Here is a 12,452-nt window from a genome sequence, read left to right as displayed (position 1 = left end):
TGTTTGTTTACTCACTTTTCCTGATTGTCTTTATGCAGAGCCCTCAAGAGGTTAGTGGTAAATTCGAACCCTTGATGTCAGCAGAACTTTGAGCAGTATATTTGGTTATTCATTTCTCCTGAAAAGAGTGATAGCCAAAGAACATATCTACCCTGATGTACTGGGAAAAGTTTTGTTTTGTTTTGTTTTGTTTTTTGTTTTTTGAGATGGAGTCTCACTCTGTCGCCCAGGCTGGAGTGCAGGGGCACTATTTCGGCTCACTGCAAGCTCCGCCTCCTGGGTTCAAGCCATTCTCCTGCCTCAGCCTCCTGAGTAGCTGGGACTACAGGCACCTGCCACCACGCCCAGCTAATTTTTTGTATTTTTAGTAGAGACGGGGTTTCACCATGGTCTCGATCTCCTGACTTTGTGATCCGCCTGCCTCGGCCTCCCAAAGTGCTGGGATTACAGACATGAGCCACCATGCCCGGCCGGGAAAAGTTAATAGTTTGGCTGACAGTACTTGAACATAATTGGAGCATCTGTGACAGAGAGGTCTGAAGAAAATATATGTGATTAATTCTCTCTACTTGGGTACAGAGCTTAAAGACATTTGTGTCACATGTAGGTGCTAACCAAAGAGTAACTTCAGCAGATGGATAAGTGAAATCATTTGTAGGAGATCAAGTACTCCCTTGTGTTGTGATCAAAGTTATTGGAAAACTTTAATAGACTAACACAGGAAGAACTACTAATGGCCAACTCTCTTCAGGAACAAACTTTCAGGTCATTGTATCAGACAAAGGACCTGATGATCTGGTTAAAATAAAGGTAATAATGAAATAGGTGGTACAAGAAGGAAGCTATAAACAAGGTATGACCATGTGACCAACTGCAAACATGAGAATTGTGATAATTATGAAAAGTTCTTTCTTATTTTGGTGTGAATATATCTCAAAAAGATTAACCAAAGTTTCCCTTTTTTCTACTTCTCCTGCCATCCCACATAAAAATATAATAGTAATTAACTTTATATCACCGTATTTAACTTACACGATACTAAAGAGAGAGAGGTGTATCAGAAGAGGAATGAACATCACCCACTGGTGAATAAATGACTTAAGTGAGATTCTATCCACTTTCGGAGTGATGGTTAGTGTGCTTTCAGTTGGTAGAAGGATAGATGTGTCATCTTGGAAAGAAGCATTATTTTACCATTATCTTTATTTGGAATGTAAGCATGATTTAAAATGGAATAGATTGATGTCAGTTTGAGGGGTAAACATTACTGAAACCACATCTTTAAGAATAATTTTTTTCTCCTGTTAAAATTGCTGCGGCACCCATTGTACCTTGTGTGGGTATCCTGTTCTACTTTATCTCTCGTGTACTGTTGCTGATCTGCTGACTTTCCTTGTCAGTATAAAGTAGTTAGTAGCATACAGGTTAAAGGTGGTAACAGATATGGGTTACAATTATTGTCCCCATGGATTCTAATTTGGCTTCGTGGACATCAGTTTGCCCTCACTCTCCTCTGCTTTGCAGTAACTTTTCCTCCCCAACTGCCAGCCTAGATGACCTGCAGCCTCTTCACGCCTACCACCAGAAACAGAGAATAGCACTTCACAGATTGCTACATCAGATACCAGTTTTATAGAGTTGATTTTCTACAGAAAATCTTGATTCATATTGATTATCATGTTATTTATTTCCATATTAAATCTCAACTGATGTATTCAGTTTATGTGATATATCATAAGGTCATTTTATGCATAATGCATTTGGGTGATCACATTAAATTTGGAAAAGACTCTTTAAACTGGAATTTTAACTCTCATTCTCAAACCAAACACATATGTAGCCAACCTTTCTAAAATATGATTGAAATAGATTTATATAGCTACTATACATTTAGGTTCAAATTTCCTCTACACATGTTTAAGAGCATTGTTTAATACAAGTCCCTGGATATGTTTTCTATGACCCCAAAATACTTTGAAATTATGGGTCAAATAAGGTATGCCAGTGCTTAAATATTTTTTTCTTTGGGGGAGTGTTTTCAAATGAACTCTGAAGCCCAGTTGGACACTAACCAAACATTTAAGAAAACATACCATAACCCTTATCTCGATTTTATAAAAGCACTAATACCTGCTAATCAAGCTCAATAATTAAAGCCCAGATATTTCATCTTTCAAATTCCAAGTTGATATTTGGTGTTGTTATTTATAATGTCCAAAGCCAACAATTTATTTCTTAAGAGAAAATTCAAAACACCCCTTCTAGGGTTCTTGACCTCCAGATATCTTTCTGTCCACCAAGATGTCAAATAAAACATAAAGTTTCCATGATATAAATTTAGTATGGATTACTGAAATTTGAATAAGAATTCTTATTAAATTTAAAAATACAGAATATTCTTTCTTCACTAGTGTCGATGCAGGTATGGTTTCGGGAAACCTATCATAGCTTGAATTTTTAAAAACTCTATTGATTTTTGAACATGGTATAGATATTTCTGGAATTGTGTGTGTGTGTGTATTATTGGGGGATGATGCGTATATGTGTACCAATTAACTGTACATGCAATATCTTGCTATCCTATAAAAATGGCATTATCTTTCATTTTAATTTTTTAATGAAGGATTATCAAAATATAGTTACTACCTCTGAAAATTTAATTTTAATTTTAAATTAGAAATGTCAAATTGCAAATGGTTTTTATTCTCATTTCATGAACTGCAAAATCACATGACATATTGATGTTAAATCGTTTGCAGTTTCTTAGAGTATTTAAATAAAAAATATTTACTCATGCAGAATAATTATATTTTAAAATTACTAACACGTGGAGTAGACAGCAAATTATTAATGAAAGTAAAATTTGACTTTCCGTTATTTTCTTTAATTCAAAATATTATATTCTGTCTAATTATACTCTTTAAAAATATCATTTCGTGATGCATGTGTCTACTTTATCTAACTTCCCTTAAAGGCTAAAAGACCTAAGTGAAGATTTTATCATCAAAAGTTAAAAACTAAAGTGAACCATTTTCCAAGAATTAGACAGTATTTTTACACAGCCATTAAATCATATCACATGACAAGGCTGATAAACTTCATCTGTCATATGAAATTATCTAATACCCCAAAATAACTAAAATAAAATATAATTTTATAAATTTACCTGGTTATCTGAATAATCAGGTTTTTCATTTTATGAAATACTCTTAAATGTAAAAAAAAAATAAAAAATATGAATACAAAAAATATGTATATTTTATTCTTTAATTTATGATAATATGGGTTTTAAAATACTTTAGTGTTAGATTTATTTTTCTTTGATTTGGCCGAATATTCAGTTTCATTTATTTATTTATTTATTTATGAGATATAGTCTCACTCTGTCACCTGGGCTGGAGTGCAGTGGTGCAATCTTGGCTCACTGCAAACTGTGCCTCCTGGGTTTAAGCAATCTTGGGCCTTGGCCTCCCAAGTAGCTGGGATTATAGGCGCATGCCCCCATGCCTGGCTAAAATAATATTCAGTATTATTTTATATGCATACATACAAACACACCAGCATTCCCTCACATTAGAATACTGTTATATTATTTTCTATTATTTCAAAAAAATCTTAGTGAATACAAAAATAAATTTTTGTCTTCATTGTAGACACGGTAATTCAAGCAAAAAAATTACTTGAAATTAAAAATAATCACACTACCTATTTTTATACATGCAAGGTGAATTTCAGTTAAGGGTTAATTATGTTAAAAAATCTTAATCATAGTAATGCTCCAAACTATCCTAAATAGGCAGATAAGTCTCATTTAAGTCCCTTGCAGCTGTTATTTGTGAAATTCACGTTAATCTTAGTGGTTCAGTTACTCAAACAATAGCATTTGAAATGCCTACTATGTACCAGGGGCAATTCGTGGATTATAGCAATGAATGAAAAAATACAGTCTTTGCCCTCACCGAAATTGCAATCTAATATAATGATCCAAATATTCTCTATTCTGAGACAAAAGGTGCTGACAGTTGTTTGCAGAAAAATATTAGCCACAGGCTTGCAGGTGTGTCTTATCCCTAGAGTGTGGCTTTGTATTTACAGGCTTACAAAATTCTTTTTACAGGGAATTCTTCTTGTTTTCTGACCACTTTGTTAACATAAAAACAATTATATGTTTTATTCATGTAATAAGATTTACAGAAGACATTTCTTTTACATATTGTTAAAATGTTAGTGCTATCTCTGATCAACTATATCACAGAATGAAGAAGGCACATCTTTGTGTAGTCTTAAGTTTAACTAATAGTCAATAATTAAAAAACTCAAAGGTAAGGTAATCTTAGAATCCTAAAGAAAACATATATATAATTATAGTAATGTTCACACAGTTTCCTATCAGTGTTTTATCTACCAACAATAATAAAGACTTTATATAAAATAGTGATTTTTAATCAGAGAAATATATAAGGTTCGCAATGTAGGATTATGTGAAAGGATAATAATTATCTGTTAATTTTAAATTGCTGGTATTTTAGTCAACTAAAAATCTATCATGAGTATTAACTGATTTACCTCTCCTGAAAAAAATGAAAGCAAGGAGTAGCATATAGTTAATGTTTTTAAGAAAGCATGAAAAAGTATGAAGAAGAAATATATTTTGTGAGATTTAGCTGGAATTTGAAATTGGCTGAAATAAAATTGAAATAATTGCTTTTCTCCTGGGATTCAAAATGGACTTCAAAAAATAGTTTTAACTGAAACAAATCTATTTATAGTGAAACATTATTTCAAATACATCAAGGTCCAAGATGTCAAAAGAATATTCAAATAATACAAATAAAACATTTACTTAGCAAAACTTTAATATTTGCTATGCAATACAGAATGGAAATTCTAGTAGAGGTATCAATTGATAATCAGTAATAGAAAAACAGAAAGAAAATATTTGTTATAACAGTATTCCATAAAACATACTCATTGAAAAGAAATTTTAGATTATTTGCAAGATTTGGTAGAGTCTCAAGTGTAGCATGAAAATTAATCACTTACTGTTTTTAAGTCATTTATAATATTTAGTCTAACTGTTGTCAATAAGATCCCTCATATCTCTAAATAAACCCTTGTAAAGATACTGAATAAACTCCATAGAGAATATTGGTGGAAGCTATTTGCTATTTTCTCACAAATATGCTCACCCCTTGCCTGTCCCGAAGTACTAAGATAAAACCTAGCACATTAATCAATTTTTACCAAAATATATTCAATAAAGAAGATCATTTTATCAAGCAAAGTACGTATGTTTGTAAGGATGTATCTGAAATGTGAAGCTGCTGTTATTGATAATTTTTTAAAGAGATGCTATTAATGATTTTTTAAAGAGAATGTAATATAACAAAAATCACTTATTAATTTTGATGATACCACACTATTACATTTTCTGACACTAAATATTACTTTACAATAGAAATCCATCATGTTTATATTGACTTTTGGGATGACCGCAATAATCCTCTACTATATGTTAAATGAGGCAGTGATACCACTGAGCCAAACTGAATGATTTAATGCATTTTCTGATTTTTTTCTGAGTAAAACATATTTTTAAAGAATAAAGTTATCTGTGATTGTGAACAAACATATCTACACACAGTTGTGAATTTGAATTTTTAATTATGTACTACTAGGACATTGAATGAAAGATGAAAAAAAGAATTATTCTTTGTAAACTATATGTTGCTAGATGAGGCCACCATCAACTGATTTGTTGGCAAATCAATTTAAAAGTCAAAAACATTTTTGACTAATCTACATACATTCAATCAACATCCATCTTCTCTATTTCAACCACATTTGCTCTTTCTCATCTTATCCAGCTATCTTCTTGCCATTTGTTAAACTTATCAGTCATATTCATCTTCAGAGTCTTTGAATTTATTCCTCTGTCTATAATGTGAATTTCCTCGGTGAATGCATGGCTCAGGTCTTCAGTCTTAACTTTATACAGTTTTGCTCAAATGTAGTATCCTCAAAGAAACAAGTCCTCTATCTGAAACAGCGTCACTGCCTCCTCAGTTGTTCATCACTCCTTGGTTTCTCGCTCTGTTTCATTTTTTCTCCCTATAGTTACCTGTCTCTACCTCCATGTGGAAAGCGGTTTTGCCTGTTTCCTTCTCTGATGCATCATCAGTACCACAACAGATTCTCACACAGTACAGGGTGTCAATAATCATACCTTGAATAAACAACTAAGTAAATAAGTGATTAATGAAATGATTTATTGATTGAACAACAAAATTATGTATTGGGCATGTGTTCAAGATTGTCTGTAATAGGGAATGAGAGAATTGCAAGCAGGTGGTCTTCACTTATATTCTAGGTCAGCTACTTTGTTGTAAAAATGAAGACAAATTTGGGAGAATAATTTTACTCCTATACTTTGACTAGGAACTATTGTCTTTCTTACTCAAAACCAACTTAAGAAGCAACCCTCTCAACCATACCCAAGTCTGACAACTCAAAGCACTGCTCTGTAAAATTGTAAATTTTCAAAAGCAAACATACAGATGACAGTAAAAGCAATATCCTAGTTTTCAATGTGTCCTGAGGTACATGAAAAGAGCTTAGTGCTAACCAGGCCAGCATTTTTGGCTTGAGAACCAAGGATTACTATATGACAAAATGGAGAATCTAGAAAGCAAAAACTTGGATCAACGGCAAAAAAATCTTGATTCTTGTCATGAATGGCAAGTTGCTTTGGTGGATTTTTTAAAAAGCACTCAATAGGCCAGGTGTGGTGGCTCACACTTGTAATCCTAGCACTTTGGGAGGCTGAGGCAAGCAGATCACAAGGTCAAAAGATTGAGACCATCTGGCCAACATGGTGAAACCTAGTCTATACTAAAAATACAAAAATTAGCTGGGCGTGGTGGCACATGCCTCTAGTCCCAGCTACTCGGGAGGCTGAGGCAAGAGAATAGCTTGAACCCGGGAGGCATAGGTTGCAGTGAGCCAAGATCGAGCCACTGCACTCCAGCCTGGGTGACAGACTCCATCTCAAAAAACAAACAAACAAACAAACAAAAAACAAAAAAGCACTCAATATATTAGTATATATCTACATTTTGTTGAATAAACCCATTTGAATTTAATAAAAAGTAGTGTACTTTAACAGTGCATAGATTATAACAATTTCATAAAACTTTTATTATTGAGTATACTTAAGAGATTCATTTCTATTTATACTGAAAAGTAAGTATACATACTTTGCTTAAACTACACTACCTGAAATAAATATAAAATAAATGTTCGTTTTAGTATATATGTCAAATTTGTATGAAGTAGTCATGGATGAAGGAATATCAAGTACTTTCATATTCATTAAATCACATGACATCACTTACATTTCATTGAATTACATAAGTAACTCAATTTAGGAATAGTTGGCATTTGAATATTTGTTTTGAAAACTGCTGTAGGAAATATTTTAAGTCCAAAAAATGTTTCAAGATAGTTTTTGAATTACTATTTTTATCTAGTACTTGCTAAGAACCTTTATACTGTTGATTACTGCACTCTATTCAAAAATGAAGGTAGTGATCAGATTTTCCATTCTTAACAGGTAAGAAACTCACAGCACAATTAGCTCAGTAACATAAATCAGTAATCTAACAGTCAATATTTGATCATAAGGAAAGGAAGAAGTGAAAGAATAGTTTATGGTAAAAGGAAATTTAGAGAAGAAAAGCCTTGAAGTAAAGGAATGGTAAAATCTAAGACCTTGAGAGAACCGGTGTAAGGAAGAGAGGATAGAGAAATACTGCTTAGGAAAGTTCTGTACGAAGAAATTCTTCATGAGCTTTATTTCAAAGCCAGTAATTGAACTTTGGTGCTTCCTCCATTCTTACATCGATAAATTTCCACAAGCAACTCACTCCCCAAATAACTTTAAAAAAAATTGTACAATCTAAATGTAAACTTCTTCACTGAGTCTATCATGGCATCCTTGGTTGATGCTGCTTTCAAATCATGGAGATACCTCAAAATTACCTTTCATTTCCCAAATTTACTAAGAGTGTGCAATATATTTTAAACTTTAAATTCATGAAGCTCCTTCAGGGTGGGTCTTCTAATCTTTCACGTAGTGATATCCTTTTGCCTCTGAATCTATCCATTTCTGTACAGTCACAGTGGTGTGTTCTAACCATGACTTAAAATCATTTTCTCCTTCTCTTTACATAGCAGCGTCTGTACACTTCAGTAGATTCTGAGAATTAGTTTGAATGAGTGGTTCCAAAGTCTGTTTAATGTCAATCTATAGTTGCTGTAAAGCAGCCAAGGACTCTGATGTGGCTGGCACTTAGTGGCAGGTCTTTAAATGTCCCAGAGTAACTGCCCCCACCTCTCTCCTTTCAGTAAGGCTTCAATGCTATAAGCAACGTAGAGTCAAGAGAAACTAGAAAATATCTGTTCAGAAAGACATTTTAGACATTCTCATTTAATTAAACATAGATAATGTGATCTGTTTCTCAAATGCATTCTCCCCTCAAAATGAAATTACATACTAAATGCGTTCTACATGCTAGTTCAAGAGCTTTCTGGTGGTAGTCAGGAACCAACATATCTCTTTGTGTGCCCACTTTGCCCCTTTACAATGTAGGCTAAGTATTACAAATAGTTGTGATGAAAATAATCTCTTGTTCAGCCCAAGATAATGTAATGAATCTGTCATTAAGGTGCTGTTGAGGACAAAGATCAGGAAGCGAAAGCATCTAACAGAGACCAGGGTGAGAAAGAAGCTTATGGATCTCTGTCTGTTAAACTTGTAATTCTTCCAAGCATGCACATATGTATAAATGCAATTGACATATATATTCACAAAGAATATTTTCATCCCACAAATTATGAAAGTCTTTGAAAGATAGAGACATGTGTATAAATAAGTGTTCTATAAATGTAGCTCAATGACTTACATAAACAATTAGCAAAAAATGAGCTATTTAGAATGTATTTAGCTATAGAGATTGTTTAGCAATAGACATCAGTTAAGTGAGCCACAGGCAAGTTGATTTGAAGTAAATTTACTAATTTAGCTGATTAAAGATATGTTAAGCCTTTCTTTTCAAAGAAGCCTCAAAGCCTTTAAAAATGAGTGCTCATCATTCTGGTAAAATAGGAAATCCACATGTGTTATTACTACCAATTAAAAGCTACTGGAAATGAGAAATTAAGAGAGTACAGACCAAGGCTAAAAATAACTATTTCTTTTCTTTTCTTTCTGTTTTTCAGACAGGATCTCACTCTGCTGCCCATGCTTCAGTGCAGTGGAACGATCACAATCACAGCTTACTACAACCTCCCCTCCCGGCCTCCCAGGTTCAAGTGATTCTTGTGCCTCAGCCTCCCAAGTAGCTAGGACTATGAGTGGGGTGCCACCACACCTGACTAATTTTTGTACTTTTAGTAGAAACAGGGTTTGCCATGTAGGCCAGGCTGCTCTTGAACTCCTGAGCTCTAGCAATCCAGTCACCTCAGCCTCCCAAAATGCTGGGACTATAGGCATGAGCCACCCAACATGGCCAAAAATAACTGTGTCACTGGGAAGTTTAGATTGCCTAAAGAAAAATATAAAAACATTTGTATGGATTTTTCCCTTAGATTTTTAAGACAAGAATGATTAAAACACTACATTATAATATCTGGCAGAGGTTCATTTGATCACCATATTTTTAGAAATGTAATGCAAAAGAGAAATGCAAAACATTATTCTCTAGATCGGTATTTATGCTTCTTGTGGTGACACTTAAATAACTCTGGCAGCTTTCTGAGTAGCTGGCAGTTTCTACAAAATATGCCAAGTAAGGAGCACAACATTACTACACTATATCATGCCATTTTCTTCTAAAACAGAAATACTGAACTTTCACCACATGCAACTGTACAGCAATGCTATGGCAACATCTTCATAGAGTTCCTACGCTCCTTTGAAAAGCAGGATCTAATCAGCACAAAAGGAAATAAACTATCATCATTGCTGTTGCTATAATTACCTAGTTGGCAAAATAAGCTCTATACAGAATCACACATTAAAACAAATTTGCTTAGGAAAACTAAATGTTTTATTTCAGCTCAGCTTATATTTTCAAGGGAATCGGTTAACAATTAGAAATGAAATTGTTGATAAACATTGCATTATGTTTATTGAATTTTTATTTCTGGTTAAAAAGGTTAACTGTTTTCACTGTGGAATATTTAGAAAATATAGATTTCTTTCTTTAAAAATAGTTAACCATAAGGAAGCCATAATTCATCATTAGAAGACAGGATTTTTTTTTGTGTATCTTTTACTTTATAGTATTTTGATATTTTTTCTCTACTGTAGACACATTTGGGATTTATTTCCAACTTACATAAATGCATCATAATAACACTAACTCGATATGATTTTATTATCAATAAAGATAGATTTTAAAAACGTAATGAAAATGTTCACATTTTTGTAATCCCTTAATGTGGCAAACATTTTGTTGATACTTAAATTTGTTTAAACAGAGGCCAGCAGTACTGTAGATATTTCTGAGTGATTTCAAAGAATGTGCAGGAATATACGTCTGTGTCAATTCTTTAAATGAGTAAAAGGAGCATCGGTAATGCAGCACAATCAATCACGAAGAAGTAAACTGATGCAGGAATTGCCTATACACGTTTTCAAAGGACATGCAGATGTGTAGATTGAATTACAAGAAAAAAGATCACTTTCTAATAAGGCAATTGACATAATTATTTTGTAAAAAATACAAAAGTGCAGGAACGTACTTTAGAGTAAATATTAAGTACAAGCTTAATGGAAGAGTCTATCATGCAATTAGCAGACAAAGTGAGCCACAGACCACATTTACATACTTAGTTTAAAATAGAAACAGAGTCCCAAGAGGATAGAAACAGAGTCCCAAGAGATAACCATTTTACTGCTGCCCAGTTGAGGAGAAAACAATTTAAATATTTCTACATTAAAGTTCAGAGAGTCAAGGCAGCTGCTGCAGAACAAAAACACTAATGATAAGGAAAAAAAGAGTTTTTCCAAAGAGGATCTGGATATGAATTAGATATTGTTAATTACTTCAGACGGCCCAAGTGAAAATTCAGACTTCTTTCTCTGTTCTTGACCTTATTTCATGTTCTCACTTTCTAAGCACATTTGGTTTTCATATTAATCAGTCACAATTACCATGTCTAATCAACTGTGGATCTAGATCCTTACCAGATCCCGGCCAATATAAGTTAGCAATGCAAGACTTATTTTGTGGTCCATTTCTTTGGAGGAATATGTTGTGTTTCAGTTCAATGACTATATACATGATGGTCAACTTCCAGCCCATATCTGGTTGCATTCTTGAGTTGACTCTGAATCAAATAATTTATTCTAAATTAAAACTAAATATTTATATTAATCAAATGAGGCTTTTATAATGTATTCCAAGTAAAGCATGAATTTCCAGAGAATGGCATAATTGAAGCCCATACTAGAGGATAATTATTCATGGATGTGGGTTGAAACTTTCATTTTAGTACCTCCACTTATAGCAGATTGAGAATTAAAATCTGAAGAAAACTCTCTTAGATGAGACATTTGTAAAATAAAAAACTCACTCACCATTCCGACTCTCTTCATCAATAGCAACTATGGTAGCTGGAGGTCCTCCCCTAGCTAGTTTGCAATCTAAAGAGAGAAAATAATGAAAAGTAAGAATTGACTGCAGGGGCACACACACTGAGAAAAAATTCATTGAGATGTATATTAATATTTAAAAAGGAAAATCTTGCAACCTAATTGATATGCATCACTACTTTTAATATTATTTTAAAATATTTTATAATAATGACACAGATTCCTTACCACATCATAATACAATCACTCTGTGCACCACAAACTACTCAAATCTTACTGAGAAAGCACCAGCAGGCACCACTGGAGAACAGAAGTCCTTCAGGACATATATAATGTGATGGAAATTTAACCCAAATAAATAACATAAAGGGATGATTAACAAGGATAAATTGTAATTAAAGCATCACAACAGAAACAAACATAATTGGACTTTAATTGTGATAAAGGGTCTAATTAGAGCGAGTGAATAGAATTTTAATAATGTTCTAAAGAGAATAAAACAAAGACAGACAAGCAATGCTCATGAAGTTGTTTGGGGTTTTTATTTTTGTCATCTTACCCTCATATTGCCAGTCTGGAGTCAAAAGTATAGAGTCATCAATGGAAGCAGATCAGAAAAATGGAAGAAAGAAAGGAAGAAAGAATATATGTATATATTTAGTGAGAGATTTAAAGATATAAAAAGCATTATACCATAATATTATCTAATGATTTGTGGAAATAGAATATATAAACTTCCCATCAGATTTTGTACTTCTTTTTTTTTTTTTTTTTTTTTTTTTTTTTTTTTTTT

General features: G+C 32.9%; 1 protein-coding gene across 16 annotated transcripts in view; it reads right to left on the bottom strand.

The window, feature by feature from the left end:
* PCDH15 (protocadherin related 15) overlaps positions 1-12,452 on the bottom strand; it is a 1,828,063-nt gene that overhangs the window by 687,669 nt on the left and 1,127,942 nt on the right. For 10 of the 16 annotated variants that reach the window (XM_025396104.1, XM_025396102.1, XM_025396105.1 and 7 more), the window contains exon 3: positions 11,645-11,710. The exons of 3 other annotated variants lie outside the window; for them this stretch is intronic. In XM_025396104.1, coding sequence (XP_025251889.1) covers positions 11,645-11,710 — 66 coding nt within the window. Of the gene's footprint in view, positions 1-11,644; positions 11,711-12,218; positions 12,234-12,452 lie in introns of all 16 variants that reach the window. 3 more of the 16 variants (XM_025396103.1, XM_025396099.1, XM_025396090.1) reach the window with 1 other exon arrangement.

Source organism: Theropithecus gelada, chromosome 9, assembly GCF_003255815.1.
Source record: "Theropithecus gelada isolate Dixy chromosome 9, Tgel_1.0, whole genome shotgun sequence".
NCBI classification, from domain to species: Eukaryota; Metazoa; Chordata; class Mammalia; order Primates; family Cercopithecidae; genus Theropithecus; species Theropithecus gelada.
The sequence above is the reverse complement of the archived record's forward strand: the minus strand, read 5'-3'. Positions and strand labels throughout refer to the sequence as shown.